The sequence below is a fragment of the Microcaecilia unicolor genome, chromosome 7, assembly GCF_901765095.1.
Source record: "Microcaecilia unicolor chromosome 7, aMicUni1.1, whole genome shotgun sequence".
NCBI classification, from domain to species: domain Eukaryota; kingdom Metazoa; phylum Chordata; class Amphibia; order Gymnophiona; family Siphonopidae; genus Microcaecilia; species Microcaecilia unicolor.
The window spans coordinates 133,824,667-133,844,980 of record NC_044037.1 but is presented as its reverse complement, the minus strand read 5'-3'; the positions used below and the strand labels follow the sequence as shown (position 1 = coordinate 133,844,980).

The window sequence follows — 20,314 nt, the reverse complement described above, 5'->3', positions numbered from 1 at the left end:
GCAGAGGGTTTCAGTGTATCATCGATGACACCTAGATTCTTTTTCCTGGTCAGTGACTCCTAATGTGGAACCTTGAGCATGTAGCTGTGGTTTGGGTTCCTCTTTCCCACATGCATCATTTTTTTTTACAGTTGCTCACATTAAACGTCGTCTGCCATTTGGATGCTCAGTCTCCCCTGTCTCGTAATGTCCTCTTGCGATTTTTCACAATCCTCTTGTGATTTATTTATTACATTTGCACCCCACATTTTCCCACCTATTTGCAGGTTCAATGTGGCTTACATAATACCGTGAGGCGGTAGCTACATCCGGTGATTAAACAAATACAGAGTAATGTTGTAGTCAGTGAAATAAATATGTTACAAACACAGTAGGGAATCATAGAGAAGAGGGGTTATAATGTGTTCATTATAAGATTTTGTTTGTTGTATTGCTGAATAAGTTGGTCTTTAGTGATTTCCGGAAGCTGAGGTGGTCGTTCGTTGTCTCTACGGCCTTTGGCAGTGCATTCCAGAGCTGCGTACCCATATACGAGAAACTAGATCCATAAATTGACCTGTACTTAAGACCTCCGCAGCTAGGGCAGTGAAGATTCAAGTATGCTCGTGATGATCTAGTTGAGTTTCCGGTTGGCAGGTCTACGAGGTCACACATATATCCTGGGACATCGCCATAGATAATCCTGTGGACTAGGGTGCAGACCCCGAAAGCAATACGTTCTCCAATTGGGAGCCAATACAGCTTTTCTCGAAGGGGTTTGCCGCCTTCGAATCGCGATTTTCCAAATATAAGTCTGGCTGCTGTATTTTGGGCGGTCTGTAACTTCCTCATGAGTTGGTCCCTGCATCCCAAGCAAATTCCGCTGCAGCAGTCGGCATGGCCCAGTACCATTGATTCTCCGAGGACAAGCAGGCTGCTTGTTCTCACAAATGGGTGACGTCCACGGCAGCCCCTCCGATCGGAGATCTTCCTAGCAACAGAGTTTGCTAGTTCTTGCGCACGCCTGCGATGCACGCATGCGCGGCCGTCTTCCCGCCCGAAATCGCTCGTGTTCGCTAGTTTCCTTTTTTCCACGGCTCGGGACGGCTGTTTTTTTCGGTCGCTCCGCGCCCCTTGGACATCCCTCGCGATTCGCGGTTTTTTGCTAAAAAATTTCTATCTTTTTCCTTTATCTCTAGTGTTGGCCCGTAAGTTTTCTTTCGTGGTCGATTGCGGCTTTTTTTGCCGCCCGTTCGTTTTTTCGTAAGCTTTTGGTGCCCCTTTTTCACCATCGCGGACTTCGATTTTGCCGGCGAGATTTTTCCGCCCATGTCATCGAAGCCTTCCAGCGGCTTCAAACCGTGCACCCAGTGCGGCCAGATAATCTCTCTCACTGATAGGCACGCTTCTTGCCTTCAGTGTCTGGGGGCTGGGCCTGTAATCTCAGGCCTGTAATCTCTGTCTTCTTTTGAAGAGGAGAACTCAGGCGGCGAGATTGGCCCAGTGGAACAGTTTGTTCGGGGCTTCATCCAGCGCGTCGACATCCTCAGTCCCGCGGTCCTCGGCATCGGAGCCTTCGATACCGCGCTCATCATCGACTTCGGTACCACGTCCATCGGTACCGGCATCGACATCGGGGCCTTCGGTATCGAGGTCATCGTCGGGTGCAGCTACGAGACCGGGATCGTTCCTCCTGAGGATGTCGTAGGAGGGTGCTTCGATGTCTGGAGTGCAGGTGAGGGCTGTCCATTCCCCTGCTGGTGGCGGTGAGCCCATGAGCAGGTCTCCGCCTGTCTAGAGGGCTCCCGCGGTACAGCCCCCCCCCCCCCCCCCCCCCCCCCGGGATCGACCCTCTTTGGACCCGGACCCGAGGAAGCGTTTGGATTCAACGTTTTCCTCTTCGGTACCGGGGGGTACCGATGTCGTGCGAAGGCAAAGAAGCACCGGCATCGGTCACCCTCCAAGCGTGGTACCGAGAGCTCTGGGTCGCCGGTACCACCGGAACCCAAGCGTCGACATCGGGAGAACCGCTCACCCTCCATTCAGGAGGTGTCGATGCGCTCCCCTGTGGACAGCCCGGTACCGCCTCCATCCCCGGAACAGGTTTGCAGCTCGACGCCGGTACCGGCCCCACCGCCTTTCTCCACAGCCTCTCTGCATGAGAGCCTCAGGGCCGTCCTTCCGGGGATCCTGGAAGATCTGTTTCGCCCTTCTCCTCCGGTACCGGGGGTGCTTGCGCCGCCGGTGCCTTCGAGTGAGGCGATGGCTGGGCCCTCGTCTGCGGTGAGGGCGCCCGCCCCGGTACCGCTTGCGGCGCCGGTGCCGGCCGCCTCCCAGGAGGGCTCCCCGGCGACGTCGATGGAGGGAGCTCCGTCTCCCCCGCCTCGGGAGTCCTCTTCTCGACGCTTCCACCGTGGCCGTGTTTCCACGGAGTCGAGGCGGGCGCAGCTTCGGACCGAAGTCCACCAGCTGGTGTCCGACACTGATGAGGAGGCCTCGTGGGAAGCAGAAGAAGACGTCAGATATTTCTCTGACGAGGAGTCTGACGGTCTTCCTTTTGATCCTACTCCCTCGCCTGAAAGACAGCTTTCTCCTCCGGAGAGTCTCTCTTTCGCGGCCTTTGTCCGGGAAATGTCTACGGCAATTCCCTTTCCCGTGGTCAAGGAGGATGAGCCGAGAGCTGAGATGCTGGAGCTCTTGGACTATCCTTCGCCACCTAAAGAATCGTCCGCAGTACCCATGCATCATGTCTTCAAAAAGACGTTGCTGGCGAACTGGGCGAACCCTTTAACTACGCCCCACATCCCCAAGAAGATCGAATCTCAATATCAGATACATGGGGACCCGGAGTTGATGCGGACTCAGTTGCCACACGACTCTGGTGTGGTGGATCTGGCCCTCAAGAAGGCCAAGAGCTCTAGAGAGTATGCTTCGGTGCCCCCGGGCAAAGACTGTAGAACCTTGGACTCTTTTGGGCGGAAGGCCTACCATTCTGCAATGCTCATCGCCAAGATTCAGTCCTACCAGCTCTACACAAGCATACATATGCGTAACAATGTGCGGCAGTTGGCGGACTTGGTCGACAAGCTCCCTTCTGAGCAGGCCAAGCCTTTTCAGCAGGTGGTCAGGCAGCTGAAGGCGTGTAGGAAATTCCTGTCCAGGGGGGTCTTTGACTCTTTTGATGTTGCATCCAGGGCCGCTGGTGGTGATGCGCAGGCTCTCATGGCTGCGTGCCTCCGACCTGGAAAATCGAATCCAGCAACGGATTGCTGATGCCCCTTGCCGGGGGGACAATGTTTTTGGGGACAAGGTTGAACAGGTGATTGAACAGCTCCACCAGCGGGATACCGCTTTCGACAAGTTCTCCCGCAGGCCGCCTTCAGCCTCTACCTCTTCGGGTAGACGTTTTTATGGGGGAAGGAGGACGGTTCCCTATTCTTCCGGCAAGCGTAGGTACAATCCTCCTTCCCGCCAGCCTGCTGCTCAGGCTAAACCCCAGCGCACTCGCTCTCGTCAGCAGCGCGTGCCTCATGCCCCTGCGGCTCCCCAGCAAAAGTCAGGGGCGGGCTTTTGACTGGCTCCTGCAGAGCATAGCCGACGTTCCAGTGCCTGTGCCGGACAGCTTACCGGTCGGGGGGAGGTTAACATTTTTTCACCAAAGGTGGCCTCTTGTAACCTCCGATCAGTGGGTTCTCAAAATAGTCCGGCTAGGGTACTCTCTGAATTTGACCTCAGTGCCTCCAAATTGCCCAACGGGACCTCAAACCTTCAGCTTCCAGCACAGGCAGGTACTTGCAGAGGAACTCTCCGCCCTTCTCAGCGCCAATGCGGTCGAGCCTGTGCCACCGGGGCAAGAAGGGCTGGGATTCTATTCCAGGTACTTCCTTGTGGAAAAGAAAACAGGGGGGATGCGTCCCATCCTAGACCTAAGGGCCCTGAACAAATATCTGGTCAAGGAAAAGTTCAGGATGCTTTCACTGGGCACCCTTCTTCCCATGATTCAACAGGACGATTGGCTATGCTCTCTGGACTTAAAGGATGCCTATACGCACATCCCGATTCTGCCAGCTCACAGGCAGTATCTTCGATTTTGTCTGGGAACACGGCATTTTCAGTACTGTGTGCTACCCTTTGGGCTCGCCTCCGCGCCCAGGGTATTCACCAAATGCCTAGCCGTAGTAGCGGCTTCTCTGCGCAGGCTGGGAGTGCATGTGTTCCCTTACCTCGACGATTGGCTGGTAAAGAACACCTCCGAGGCAGGAGCTCAGCAGTCCATGCAGGTGACTATTCGACTCCTGGAGCTGCTAGGGTTTGTAATAAATTATCCAAAGTCCCACCTTCTTCCAGTTCAGAAACTCGAATTCATAGGAGCTCTGCTGGATTCCCAGACGGCCCGTGCCTACCTCCCAGAGACCAGGGCCGACAATCTGCTGACCCTTGTCTCCTCGGTGCGGGCGTCGCAGCAGATCACAGCTCGGCAGATGTTGAGATTGCTCGGCCACATGGCCTCCACGGTTCACGTGACTCCCATGGCCCGCCTTTTCATGAGATCTGCTCAATGGACCCTAGCCTCCCAGTGGTGCCAAGCTGCTGGGAGCCTAGAGGACGTGGTCTGTCTGTCCACGAGGTTTCTCCTCTCCCTTCATTGGTGGACAATTCGATCCAATTTGACCCTGGGACGTCCCTTCCAGATTCCTCAGCCGCAAAAGGTGCTGACCACGGACGCGTCACTCCTGGGGTGGGGAGCGCATGTCGATGGGCTCCACACCCAAGGGACTTGGTCCGTCCAGGAACAAGGTCTACAGATCAACCTCCTGGAGTTGCGAGCAGTATGGAACGCTCTGAAGGCTTTCAGAGATTGGCTGTCCCATCAAATTATCCAAATTCAGACAGACAACCAGGTTGCTATGTATTACATCAACAAGCAGGGGGGCACCGGATCTCGCCCCCTGTGTCAGGAAGCCGTCAGCTTGTGGCACTGGGCACGCGGGTTCGGCATGTGGCTCCAGGCCACGTATCTGGCAGGCATAAACAACAGTCTGGCCGACAGATTGAGCAGGATCATGCAACCGCACGAGTGGTCGCTCAGTTCCAGAGTGGTTTGCGAGATCTTCCAAGTGTGGGGCACCCCCTTGGTGGACCTCTTTGCCACTCAGACCAATCACAAGGTCCCTCAGTTCTGTTCCAGGCTGCAGGCCCACGGCAGACTAGCGTCGGATGCTTTCCTTCTGTTTTGGGGGGAAGGTCTCCTGTACGCGTATCCTCCCATTCCTTTGATAGGGAGGACTTTGCTGAAACTCAAGCAAGACAGGGGAACCATGATTCTGATTGCTCCTTTTTGGCCTCGTCAGATCTGGTTTCCTCTTCTTCTGGAATTGTCTTCCGAAGAACCGTGGAGATTGGACTGCTTTCCAACCCTCATCACGCAGAACAAGAGGGCGCTCCTCCATCCCAACCTTCGGTCTCTGGCCCTCACAGCCTGTATGTTGAGAGCGTAGACTTCGCCTCCTTGGGTCTGTCAGAGGGTGTCTCCCGAGTCTTGCTTGCTTCCAGGAAAGATTCTACCAAGAGGAGTTATTTTTTCCTCTGGCGACGGTTTGCTGTGTGGTGTGATGGCAAGGCCTTAGATCCTCGCTCTTGTCCTACACAGACCCTGCTTGAATACCTTCTCCATTTATTGGAGTCTGGTCTTAAAACCAACTCTGTAAGGGTTCATCTTAGTGCGATTAGTGCATATCATTACCATGTGGAAGGTAAGCCGATCTCGGGACAGCCTTTAGTTGTTCGCTTCATGAGAGGTTTGCTTTTGTCGAAGCTCCCAGTCAAACCTCCTACAGTGTCATGGGATCTCAATGTCGTTCTCACCCAGCTGATGAAACCTCCTTTTGAGCCACTGGATTCCTGTCATCTGAAGTACTTGACCTGGAAGGTCATTTTCTTGGTGGCAGTTACTTCAGCTCGCAGAGTCAGTGAGCTGCAAGCCTTGGTAGCTCATGCTCCTTATACCAAATTTCATCATAACAGAGTAGTCCTTCGCACTCACCCTAAGTTCTTGCCGAAGGTGGTGTCGGAGTTCCATCTGAACCAGTCAATTGTCTTGCCAACATTCTTCCCCCGTCCTCATACCCGCCCTGCTGAACGTCAACTGCACACATTGGACTGCAAGCGAGCATTGGCCTTCTATCTGGAGCGGACAAGCCCACACAGACAGTCCGCCCAACTTTTTGTTTCTTTTGATCCCACCAGGAGGGGAGTGGCTGTGGGGAAACGCACCATTTCAAATTGACTAGCAGACTGCATTTCCTTCACTTACGCCCAGGCTGGGCTGACTCTTGAGGGTCATGTCACGGCTCATAGTGTTCGAGCCATGGCGGCGTCAGTTGTCCACTTGAAGTCAGCCACTATTGAAGAAATTGGAAGGCTGCGACGTGGTCATCTGTCCACACATTCACATCTCACTACTGCCTTCAGCAGGATTCCCGACGCGACAGTCGGTTCGGGCAGTCGATGCTGCAGAATCTGTTTGGGGTTTAGAATCCAACTCCACCCCCCTAGGCCCATTTTTATTCTGTTCCAGGCTGCACTCTCAGTTAGTTTGAAAAGTTTAGGTCAATCTCAGTTATGTCCTCGCCGTTGCGAGGCCCTATTGACCATGTTTGTTGTTTTGAGTGAGCCTGGGGGCTAGGGATACCCCATTTGTGAGAACCAGCAGCCTGCTTGTCCTCGGAGAAAGCGAATGCTAAATACCTGTAGAAGATATTCTCCAAGGACAGCAGGCTGATTGTTCTCACCTACCCGCCCACCTCCCCTTTGGAGTTGTGTCTTCCCTTGTCTTGTTTTTGCTTGGTACAGGACTAGCGAACACGAGCGATTTCGGGCGGGAAGATGGCTGCGCGTATCGCGGTTGCGCGCAAGAACTAGCAAACTCTGTTGCTAGGAAGATCTCCGATCGGAGGGGCTGCCGTGGACATCACCCATTTGTGAGAACAATCAGCCTGCTGTCCTCGGAGAATACCTTCTACAGGTACGTAGCATTCGCTGTGTATCAGGTTGCGGAACATTGCCCTTGGGAAGAATGGTTGTACACGTTTGAGCTTCCACATTGAGTGGAACACCTTCCTGATTGTAGAGTTAACCATGCTCTCGAGTGTCGGTTCCTGTTGATCGTGACACCAAGGACCTTCAGGTTATCTGAGATAGGGAGGGTGTAATCTGGAGTGATTAAGTTTGTAGGTATGCTTGTGTAGTATTGGGATGAGATGATAAGGCAATGTGTTTTTTCTGTATTGAGTTTTAGTTGGAATGCATTTGCCCATGAGTTCATGGTGTGCAAGCCAAGGTTGACTTCATTGCCAAATCATGTTTGAAAGGGATGTATACTGTAACGTCATCTGCACAGATAAACGGGCCGAGGCCCTGGGTAGACAAGGACTTGGCTAGTGGGGTCATCACTAGGTTGAAAAGGATTGGTGAAAGTGGTGATCCCTGAGTCACTCCACAGTCTGCCCTCCACGACGATGCCATAGTTGAATTTGATTTCACTTGTTATGTTCTGGTAGCTAGAAAGCCCTTGATCCAACCGAGTATATTTCCACCAATCCTGAAGTAGTCCTGGAGTCCTAGTAGTATATTATGGTCTACCATGTCGAATGCACTAGGCATGTCAAATTGGAGGAGAAGTATGCCATTGCCTGCTGCCTTTTCCCGCTTGAATTTGGCCAGGAGAGTGACCAACACTGTTTCAGTGCTGTGGTGAGGGCGAAATCCCAATTGTGATTCATGAGGTATAGAGAATTTGTGTATGTAATCGGTGAGTTGTTTGGTTACCATACTTTCCATCAGCTTAACTAGTAGCGGAATAGATGCCACTGGGCGGCAATTGGTGAGATCACCTGCCTTCCTCCTGGTATCCCCTGGCATGGGAGTGAGTATGATGTTACCATTTTCCTCAGAATAACTTTGTGTCATCAGCAAATTTAATTACTTCACTAGTTACAGTGGTGGAAATAAGTATTTGATCCCTTGCTGATTTTGTAAGTTTGCCCACTGACAAAGACATGAGCAGCCCATAATTGAAGGGTAGGTTATTGGTAACAGTGAGAGATAGCACATCACAAATTAAATCCGGAAAATCACATTGTGGAAAGTATATGAATTTATTTGCATTCTGCAGAGGGAAATAAGTATTTAATCCCTCTGGCAAACAAGACCTAATACTTGGTGGCAAAACCCTTGTTGGCAAGCACAGCGGTCAGACGTCTTCTGTAGTTGATGATGAGGTTTGCACACATGTCAGGAGGAATTTTGGTCCACTCCTCTTTGCAGATCATCTCTAAATCATTAAGAGTTCTGGGCTGTCGCTTGGCAACTCGCAGCTTCAGCTCCCTCCATAAGTTTTCAATGGGATTAAGGTCTGGTGACTGGCTAGGCCACTCCATGACCCTAATGTGCTTCTTCCTGAGCCACTCCTTTGTTGCCTTGGCTGTATGTTTTGGGTCATTGTCGTGCTGGAAGACCCAGCCACGACCCATTTTTAAGGCCCTGGCGGAGGGAAGGAGGTTGTCACTCAGAATTGTACGGTACATGGCCCCATCCATTCTCCCATTGATGCGGTGAAGTAGTCCTGTGCCCTTAGCAGAGAAACACCCCCAAAACATAACATTTCCACCTCCATGCTTGACAGTGGGGACGGTGTTCTTTGGGTCATAGGCAGCATTTCTCTTCCTCCAAACACGGCGAGTTGAGTTCATGCCAAAGAGCTCAATTTTTGTCTCATCTGACCACAGCACCTTCTCCCAAACACTCTCGGCATCATCCAGGTGTTCACTGGCAAACTTCAGACGGGCCGTCACATGTGCCTTCCGGAGCAGGGGGACCTTGCGGGCACTGCAGGATTGCAATCCGTTATGTCGTAATGTGTTACCAATGGTTTTCGTGGTGACAGTGGTCCCAGCTGCCTTGAGATCATTGACAAGTTCCCCCCTTGTAGTTGTAGGCTGATTTCTAACCTTCCTCATGATCAAGGATACCCCACGAGGTGAGATTTTGCGTGGAGCCCCAGATCTTTGTCGATTGACAGTCATTTTGTACTTCTTCCATTTTCTTACTATGGCACCAACAGTTGTCTCCTTCTCGCCCAGCGTCTTACTGATGGTTTTGTAGCCCATTCCAGCCTTGTGCAGGTGTATGATCTTGTCCCTGACATCCTTAGACAGCTCCTTGCTCTTGGCCATTTTGTAGAGGTTAGAGTCTGACTGATTCACTGAGTCTGTGGACAGGTGTCTTTCATACAGGTGACCATTGCCGACAGCTGTCTGTCATGCAGGTAACGAGTTGATTTGGAGCATCTACCTGGTCTGTAGGGGCCAGATCTCTTACTGGTTGGTGGGGGATCAAATACTTATTTCCCTCTGCAGAATGCAAATAAATTCATATACTTTCCACAATGTGATTTTCCGGATTTAATTTGTGATGTGCTATCTCTCACTGTTACCAATAACCTACCCTTCAATTATGGGCTGCTCATGTCTTTGTCAGTGGGCAAACTTACAAAATCAGCAAGGGATCAAATACTTATTTCCACCACTGTATTCCCATCTCTAGATCATTTATGTTTAAAAGCAGCGGTCCCAGCACAGTCTCCTGGGGAACCCCACTATCTACCCTTCTCCATTATTTAACCCTACTCTCTGTTTTCTATCTTTTAACAAGTTTTGAATCCACAATAGGACATTGCCTCCTATCCCATGACTTTCTAATTTCCTTAGGAATCTTTTATGAGGTACTTCGTCAAATGCCTTTTGAAAATCTAGATACACAATATCGACCATTTCATCTTTATCCACATGTTTGTTCACCCCTTCATCCACATGTTTGTTCACCCCTTCAAAGAAATGTAGTTGATTGTGGTGAGGCAAGATTTCCCTTCACTAAATCCATATTGGCTTTGTCTCATTAATCCATGCTTATGTATATGCTCTGTAATTTTGTTTTTTATAATAGTCTCTACCATTTTACCCAGCACTGACATCAGGCTCACCGATCTATAATTTCCCAGATCACCTCTGGAAGCCTTTTAAAAAATTGGCATTACATTGGCCACCCTCCAATCTTCCAGTACCATGCTCGATTTTAAAGATAAATTAGCTCTTCGTGTTCATTTTTTAATTCTGTCAGTACTCTGGCATGTATACCTTCCGGTCCAAGTCTTCAGTTTGCCAAATTGCTCCATTACATCTTCCATGTTTACAGAGATTTGTTTATTTCTCTGACTCGTCAGCATTGAATACTATTTCTGACACTGGTATCGGTGAAGACCGAAGGAAAGAATTCATTTAGGGGACCTTTTACAAAGCTCCGCTAGCGTTTTTAGCTTGCAGTAGAAATCAGCTGGTGGTAAATCCTGATATGCCCATAGGAATCTAATGAGTGTTTCAGCGTTTACTGACAACTGATTTTTACTTTGAGCAAAAAACACTAGTGCTGCTTTGTAAAAGACCCCCTTAGTCTTTCTGCTATGGCCTTGTCTTCCTTGATTGCCCCCTTTATCCCTCGATCATCTAGCAGTCCAACTGATTCTTTTGCTGGTGTCTTGCTTCTAGTATACTTTGAAATGAAGATTGCAATGGAGGCAAAAACATGGAATAAAAACTTTTTAAAGTCTCTTTGCCTTCCTTATTAATACTTTGGATTTGACTTATTTATTTATTTATTGCATTTGTACCCCACATTATCCCACCTTTTTGCAGGCTCAATGTGGCTTACAGAGTGTTGTTATGATGTAGTCATTACAAGATCTTCAATACAGTTGATGATAGGCTGATAGACTTGCCATTCCTAATGCTGTTTCCTATTATTTTTAGTTGGATTCTTCTTCTATTTTCTGAAGAATTTTCTTTTATCTATAATCGTTTCCTTCACCTCACTTTTTAACCATGCCAGCTGTCTTTAGCCCTTCTTTCCTCCCATTTTAATAAATGGAATATGTCTGGTCTGAGTATTTTTGAACAGCACCCACACCTGATGTAAATTTTTTACCTTTGCAGTTGCTCCCAAGGTTTGTTTTGTGAAGGGGTGGAGCAGATGGAAGTAGAAGGGGAAGAAGTGAGGAGGCTCAAGAACAGAAGGAGACAGAACAGAGCCTTGCCTTTACTACTTCCCCAGAGAGAGAGAGAAGAGACAGGGTAATGCCCCCTGAAAAATGGAGGAGTGAAAAAGACTACATCACCCAGCAGCCCCGGCGCAAGCCCTGGTACAGAGATTACCTTCCCCAGCAGGCCACAGGGGAGACCTCTGGCAAGGCAAGGGAGGGGCCCCTGGAGGGTAATCAAGTGAACGAGGAACAGCTGAAAAGTGGGTGGGACGAGGAACCCATGGAATGGCAAGAGGCTGAGGAGAGGGAGAGAGAGGAGAACCCAGAGGAGCCGATGCACCTCACAGCCTGGGCTCATTCCTTAGGAAAAAAGCTGAAAAAGCAGGTGAACTCGTGGTATGGCAGCTGGGTTGCAAGAGGAAAGAGAAAGGGTCATAAGGGAGAAGGGTCAGTGTATTGAGAGAGTGACCCAAGAAAGGGTGGGACCTTTTTTTTCTCCCCAAAGCGAGTTCAGGCTGTTTTTGAACTGTGTGTTAAAGAGTGCCGTTTGAAGAGGGGTTATTGACTCCCCCTGTGTTTACTGCTCACAGCGGGAGGAAGCTGTTGTGGGAAAGTGTTTGCTCAAGCCTGAAGAAGTGGTTTATTGAGACTGGTTGCCAAAGCACCAGGAAGAAACCAGGAGCATTTTCTTTCTTTTTCTTGTGTTTTTTTTTTTTTTTTTTACTACCCTTTACGGAGAAGGAGAGCACGGGGCTGTAGACTGCTTAAGGTGGAACAAACTGAGTTCTGGAAGCAGGGAAGTGGGGTTGTTTTTCTTTCCTGCTGTGCTGTGACCCCGAAAGGAGAAACAGTGGGATTGTGGGTTTTTTTTTTTTTGCTTTAATTCTGAACTGCTGGACTGTGAATCCCAAGAGAATAAAGATACTTACTGATTTTGCTTTCTGGAGTTTGGATTGCTTTAAGCCCTGCCCTGTGAACTGCAGTGGGCTGGGAGACTGAGGCAGGTATCCTGACTCTTAGCAGGATTGGCCAGGGCAGAGGCAAGATCCTGAGGACCCCGGGAGGAGGGACGGATCTTTCACAGTTTGTTGTTGTTTTTTTTTTTGTTTTTGTTTTTTTTACTGTTCTTCTCATTTTATCATAGTCTCCTTTTAGAAAGTGAAATACTGACTGTATTGGATTTCCTTTGTGTACTTATTCCAGAGCTGATATCAAATCTGATCATGTTATAATCATTTTTATCAAGTGGTCCCATGACCATTATCTCTCTCTCCCCCTGCTCCCCTGCCTTTCTCAAACACCCGTCCCCCCCCCCCCCCCCACACACACACACACCACTGCCACCACCACCTTTCTCATAGCCCACAGTTTCGTAGATTTCAACAGGGTCAGAACAGACTTTAAAGCCAGAAGGAAACAGCTAAATCATCAGATTTCAGTATATGACGATTTTATATTTATCCCTTACTGATAAGTCTCTCACTCTAAACTTTGGCAATATCACTAAAGTAAAATGTTTTTTTTTCACAAATCACTCACCTTTCCTATCCAAGGAGAATGTTTTATTTGGGAATCAGTATTTCTCAACACCCACACACACTCCTGTTTTTCTTTTACCAAAAAAAAAAAAAAGTAATAAGTATTTCACTCACCAACCCTTTCCATGTGTCTCAGCTAAACTTCCTCTTTAAACTTACTGCTTGAGCCAACAGCCAATTGAATAGCTGTTACCTGATAATTGTCTTGCACACTTCCTTGCAGACTTGCCCTAACATTTGTGAAGTCACATTTGTAGCTGTGGCAACCAGCCAGAACATTTACAGATTTTAATCACTACTATTTATTTTTATCACTCCCCAGTCTCATTTGCACATCTCCTCCAAACCTCTTGTCTTTAATTTGAACACTAATCATGTTCACCCTGAATTAAAGAGTTCTGATACCAGGGACATATATAGCACTTGATGTATCCAGTCAAATAACTTCTGCACATTCAGAGTCTGTTTACCTACTTCCTTAAAGCTAGCAATAGCAAGAGTGCTGTGGGTATGGCACTGAAGAGAATGAGGTATTATTCAACCTAAACACAAAATTGGGGACGGTGACCTAGACACATTTAAAAATCTGGGAGGAACAAGCCTCAGAAACAACTGGGTAGCTTCACCAAACAGTTTGTGCCCCTTCTTTTCAATCATTTGCTTAAAAAAGCTCCCAGTGTCTCTTTTTGAATTTATGAAATTTCAAACTTATGTAGCTTAACTCCAAAAATATATATATCAAATGTAGTGCATTCACCAAAAACAGTTCTCATGATCACAGTTTCTTAGAACTCTCCATTTCTCAAAATCAAGTAAACCCACTTACCTTGTTCTGCAGTTTCTTAGAGCAGTCTTGCATTTTGATTCTTCATAGTCCGACGCTGTTAGTGTTTTGCGGTTTCCTTACTGCTGTGTTTGGAACTGGTGTTATTGCTGCTTGAAAAACTTTTTAATTCACTGATTATTTTATTTTTATTTTTGTTACATTTGTACCCCGTGCTTTCCCACTCATGGCAGGCTCAATGCGGCTTACATGGGGCAATGGAGGGTTAAGTGACTTGCCCAGAGTCACAAGGAGCTGCCTGTGCCTGAAGTGGGAATCGAACTCAGTTCCTCAGTTCCCCAGGACCAAAGTCCACCACCCTAACCACTAGGCCACTCCTCTACTCCATTTGGGAGGGTTTTTAAGCTGATGATTGAAAGGATGGAGCACAAACTGTTTGTTGAAGCTACTCAGTTGTTTTTGAGTTTTTTTTTCTCCCAGGTTTTTAAAAGTAAGTTAGAATCAGTTATTCACACACCCAAGATGGTTAAAATGTCATATCTTTGGTTACAGGATAAGATGGCTGAGAGAGCAGACAGTTCATCAAATGAAGGTTCAGCATTTCTATCAGCAGTTGTTATGGTATGCCTAGTTATGTTTTGTTTTACATGCATATTATGCTTATGAAACTTATCCCTTTCAGATGATGTATGATAGGAATTTGAATAAAGCGTGTCTTGCTCTCAAGGGTTGTTAACCATGTCAGATCGTGTGATATCTGAGGTCTTCCTTGGAACATAATTTTTGTAGTTGAAGAACTATAGATTTTTGTACCTCTCTGTAAAGTTCAGTTTGAACTCTGTACTGATAATAGCAGCCTTCCTTATGTTGCAGGCAGGGCATGATTAACCCATTGATGTGCTTTAGGGAGCATATGTGTTAGGCCCCTGTATTAATGCAAATAGGATTGCATTTTGATTACAATTTTTAATTGTGATTAATCATGTAAAAAAAAATGTAATTTTATTTATTTATTTATTGCATTTGTATCCCACATTTTCCCACCTCTTTGCAGGCTCAATGTGGCTTACATTACATCATGAATAGTGGAAATACATAAGAAAGTAGACAATTAGTATTGCATAAGGATCTTGGGTATTTTATTTATTTATTTATTTATGTATGTATGTATTTCCCGCTGCAGCTCCTTGTGACTGGTTAAATCCACTTAACCCTCCATTGCCTCAGATACAAAATAAGTACCTGTACATAATGAGGCTCATTTTCAAAGCACTTAGCCTCCCAAAGTTCCATAGAAACCTATGGAACTTAGCCTCCCAAAGTGCTTTGAAAATATGCCTCAATATGTAAACCATTTTGATTGGAACCACAGAATGACGGTATATCAAATCTCATCCCCCTTCTCTTTGTTAAACAACTGACCATCTCCCTCCCACACCCAGATCCACCATCTCTCCCTCGCCTCCTCCTCCCCACTCCTCTTCCCCCATTATCTCTCTCTCCCATCCCCATGAACAGTGACACAAACTTGGTGGTGAGCAGCACCAAACTCTTCTAATGACTGCTGGAGTTCACCACCTCAGCATTAGCTTCTGCTAATGGCCCCTTCAGTTCTGCTTGTAGATCTTCAGCTCATTCTCCTCTTCCCATCCAGGGTTTATCATCTGCCTCCCCCCCCCCCCCCCCCCCCCGAAAGGCGGTCATCTGTTGGTCCCTGGTAGTAGTTTTCCCTCAAGCCCATCCCGCCTCCTCTGACATAGCTTCCTGTTTCTGTATGGGCGGGACAGGTCAGAGGGAAAAGTTTCAGACCAGGCTACAGACACTGTGTGCAATGCCCCTACTGCTGGGGTCCAACACAAGACCAGCTCAGGGGGGCAGGATGATGTTGAATTGCGAATTGGTAGGGGGGGAGATGCTGGATTGCGCCAAGCACAGGGGTTGGAAATGTAAGAGAGCAGAAGAGATGTTTGGAGGAGACAGGAGATGCTGCAACGTGATTAATTTTTTAAAAAATCACGATTAATTATTAATGCGTTAATTGCAGAGTTAACTGCGATTACCTTTCAGCCCTGTTATATATATTACATATTAAAATTTCCATACATGGGGCTTCAAAAGATTCTAGATGCAAATTGACAGATGCAGAGGAGGAAAGAGCAGTTAAAAAGCTCTGCTTCCTGATGACTGGAGGACAGTGTACATGGGATGGGGAGAATAGACAGATCTTTCTGGGCAGCAGCGACTCTGATTCTAGGCTTTAGGCAGCGTATGTGCAGTACCCTTACTGCCAGGGTCCAACAGAAGATCAGCTCAGGGAGGCAGGATGATGTTTTATTGTGAATTGCTTACTAGGACAAAAGTTTGCATTGGGAGTCATCAAATTAGCATATCTCAGAGGGCCCTTTTTAAAAATTTGGCTCTAGGCATATATGTACTGTAATTTGCTCTATTCCTTAATCCTGCCCCGGTTACAGGAGAGAGCCCTAAAAGGTTCCTATTAATCCTCAAGAGGTTGTAAAGCATTAGTGGCTCATTTGTGAGGTTTGTCCTCAGCACTAGAGTAGCAAATATGAGCAAACTTCCCTGTCCTGCATAGGTCTTGGGTTGGAGATGTTAGAATTTCAATATCTCTTTTTTGAAAGGATCAGTACAAGACTCAGATGAGAGTAGAAATTTGACCTGAATACTGCTCTTAGAGCGATGCTTAAGTAGCAGTTTACCCACATAAATTAACAGCCTCCAATATGCAACAGTTCTAACTATGGACCTCAGCAGTGTCCCTCATTGTATCATAACTTTTTACCAGCAAGACTTATGCACCCACCTCCATCAGTCACATAGTATGAATTTTTTAAACAATTTTTTTAGCATTTTTTAAAAACTCTCATCTTAAACAATTATTTAAATCAAAAATGCCAATTAATACTCATCTTAAAGATTCATTCTTAGTCGGGGGTTTAAATCTGATATAAGCTGTATTTTGCTTTGGAGCTGTATCGAGGAATACTCCCTGAAACGACAAAGCATTGATTAAAATTTACTATCTGTCCCATTATCATAAATAATACAAATGCTCCAATTTAATCTATATAGGTCGGAGTAGCCGCCCGATTAAAGTTAGACTGACTGCGCATAAATTGCATATTAATATGGAGTCTTTTCAGACTCCAGTGGTTTAACATTGGGTGGAGAATAAGCATTCTTTACAAGATCTTAGATGGCGGGTTATAGATCAGTTGAATGTAGGGTGGCAGTGTTGAGAGGATGTTAAATTATCGTGAGCAGAATTGGATCTTTAAATTAAATACAGTATATGTGGTACCATGGAAGAGAGCGGTCGCTGAAAAGCGGAGCTCCCACATTTCCAGGTTTACTTATCTGCAAAACAAGGCACCTGCTAAACGCTTTGCCAATATACTCACCTCGTGGCAAACCGGAAAGGAGAGCGAGAAAAACACGAACTCTTAATCGTTTGTCTGTAGCGGAATGGCCTCCAGACCTCAGAAAAAAGAAAAGGAAAAAAACAAGGCCACAGATTCTAAGATGGCGGACAGCCCGCCACTGCAAGGCTCCCCAATTTGTGCTGCTTGGACCGCTGAGCTTACAGCCGAGGTGATGGCAGCGGTGGAGGCTGCGCTAGATAAAAAATTGCAGTCTCTATATGACAGAGCCGAAGCGGCACACGAAAGACTAGATGGCTTCCACCTAGATTTAGATCATCTTCAACAGCGAGTCAGTGATGTCGAGGATCGTATGCAGGAGATGGAGGAGCCTAGAGCAACAACGCAGAAGAAACTGAAAGAACTAGAGCAAAAGTTAGACGACTTAGAAAATCGAGCGAGGAGAAATAACCTGAGACTCGTCGGACTGCCTGAGAGCCTGAAAGATGCGGAATTAGTAAGCTTCTTGGAGCGATGGCTCACAGAGACATTAAAATTGAACAACTTACCAGACCCTCTACGAATTGAACGTGCCCATAGAATTGGGCCTTGTCGCCAGCCAAATGAGAAACCTAGAGTGGTCATTTTGAAACTCCTACAATATGGTCAGAAGCAAGCGATTCTGAGGGCAATTCGGGCGGGACAGACATTGCATTATGAGAGTCGGAAAATCTTGTGCTTTCAGGATTATTCAAACAGCGTGGCGATGGCGAGGCGTGCCTTTGCACAAGTATGTGCTGAACTATATGAACGTAAAATAAAGTTCTTTTTGCTTTACCCTTTTCACGATGGCGGAGAAAAAAGCTATGAGACGGCGGAGGCTGCTAAAGACTTCTTGAAAACGCTTCCAGCTAGAGCAATGGAGTGAGGCAGCACATGGCCACTGATAAAATGGCGGGAGGACATATTTGCTGCAAAAATGGACATTCTTCTGGAGGGTCCCTATGGTGACCTAAAGAAGGAAGATGAACGTCTGCAGAGATTTTGAGCGGCATACTGGATAAATACCAATACCTAATCTTACAAACGCGGAGCTTGCTGTTTTTGCCAGAGATAAAATAGTTGAAGCACTTTTATATGTGGAGAAGGATTTGAGACAGGCTGCATAAAAATGATGGAGCAGTACGGAGTGGTAAATAATAAACAGCTGAGGTGAACAGATGGTCTCAAATAGTAAACATGGAGATGGCAGATGATAGACTTCGTTTATGAACTCTGGAGATAAGGCACACTGTAAGATAGTTGATATCCTTGAAATCTTGTCTAGGGTATACATTGTTTGTATGGGGACTATGGGTAATACATGAGAGAGGTGTATAAAATGGGCATTTAGAACATAAGGGGGTCTGTAATAGAAGTAAAAGGGGGGGAGTGGGGTACCCAAGCGTGACTGGTTCTCTTTAGAACTACATGGGGGAATTGGAGATGGGGGGTATAGGGGGCAGGGAGATAAGGGGGAGGGGGGAGGAGGGATGGGTTTTGCAAGGGTACAGCAGAGGGTGGGGAGGGTGGATGGAACTGACAGAAGAAGTAATTTTGGTTGAAACACACATGACTAAAGGAGATGACAGGCCACAGCGCACTAACCAAGGGAGGGGTAAGCTGGGATACCCCTTCCTTGACGAGGATTCATATATCTATGGAATTAAATCTAATGGGATTACCTAGATATAGATAAGATCAAGATAATATCGTGGAATGTGGGGGGAATTACATCCCCTATTAAGAGATCTAAGATTTTATAGGCACTGAACAGACATAAGGCACACATAGCTATGCTTCAGGAGACGCATTTGGATGCAACGGAAAACAGGAAACTGAGTAGGTGGTGGGTTGGTGACATGGTAGATAGCCCAACATCAAACAAAAAAGCGGGGGTGACCATTTTATTTCGTAAAGGACTACAATGTGTGCTGCACCAGAAAATAATAGACCCACAAGGGAGGTATATTGTTCAACATATCACACTATATAATAGACCAATGTTACTGATCAGTGTTTATGCCCCAAATCAATACGATAAAAAATTCTTCCAGACTTTTGTCAGGCACGTACAAGGCTTTGAGCAAATGCTGGTGATAATGGGAGGAGATTTTAATCAGGTCTTTGATCCAATGGTGGACAGCACTGGCTCCTCCCGAGTTGGACCGGTGGACTATTCGAAAGGGGTGCCCTGGGTGTGTTCGGAATTAGAGCTGTTGGACTCCTGGCGTTTATTACATCCCGGGGAACGAGACTACACTCGCATCTCTAGAGCCCATGGGACGCAGTCGCGCATAGATTATCTGCTAATATCACAATATATTACCACTCACTTAGTAACAGCGGAGATAGGCCCTACACAAGTATCCGATCATGCAATGATCTGGGTAAGCATACAGTGGGGTAGTGAATCTAAGAGATCTTTCCAGTGGAGATTCCCAAGAGCCTTATATTATGATACCCAATTTCATAGCTTTATGAAAGATAGATGGAAAGAATATGGGGAATTTAATAGAGAAAGCTTTCATTCAGACCCGGTACTTTTTTGGGAAGCTGCTAAAGCTGTATTACGCGGTCATATAATATCCTACTCAGCCCATAAAAAGAAAAAAAGGGAAGCTGAGCTGTTACGATTGGAGGCGAGAGTACGAATGCTCCGCCAGTTGTATGGGAGAACACACTCTATTGCTCATAAGAAATTACTGATGACAACACAGGTAGAACTCAATCAGTTAATTCATTCCCGCACGCAAAAATCTTTAACATATTATAAGTATCAAATGTATAAATATGCAAATAAACATGGAAAGTTGCTAGCGCGGCTAGTTAATCAGGTGGGGGGAAGGAGATGGGTGACACACATAAGAGATGAACAAGGTATTAGACATCACACAAATGAAGATATTAATAAAGTGTTTGAAAATTTCTATGCCCGTTTGTACTCACCGCCAGAGGAGGAAGGTCTAGAGGCAAAACTATTTGGAGGGACTGACTCTCCCCCGGCTTAGGGGACACCAACAGGAAATCTTGAATGCAAATATCACTGAAGAAGAAGTTAAGTGGTGTATACGGGACAGTTCGTTATATAAATCTCCAGGGATAGATGGGTTCACTTCAGAGGTATATAAAATCCTGGTGGAGGATATTGGAACCTGTATTACAAACGTCTTTAATAGTTATATTACCAAGGGAGAACTCCCAAACTCACTGCGGGCAGCACAGATAATTGTCTTACTGAAACCAGGAAGGGACCCGGATTTGGCGGAATCTTACCACCCAATATCTCTAATATCATATGAAGCCAAGTTATTTGCTAAAATTCTGTCAAATAGATTGGCTGGGTTCTTACCTCACTTGGTGCTAGACCCACAAGTAGGATTTGTGAGAGACAGATCGGTTGCAAAAAACTTGAGGAGGATTTTATTGGCATTGGAACAGATAAAAAATGGTAAGATCCCATCAGTATAGATAAGCTTTGATGCTCATAAAGCATTTGATA

The 20,314-nt window shown here is 46.7% G+C and overlaps 1 protein-coding gene across 1 annotated transcript in view; it reads left to right on the top strand.

Annotated features, from left to right (window-relative positions):
• MCM3AP (minichromosome maintenance complex component 3 associated protein) overlaps positions 1-20,314 on the top strand; it is an 888,504-nt gene that overhangs the window by 507,054 nt on the left and 361,136 nt on the right. Inside the window, 1 exon segment of the mRNA XM_030208795.1 lies at positions 13,946-14,014. Within this exon segment, the coding sequence (XP_030064655.1) occupies positions 13,946-14,014 (69 nt within the window).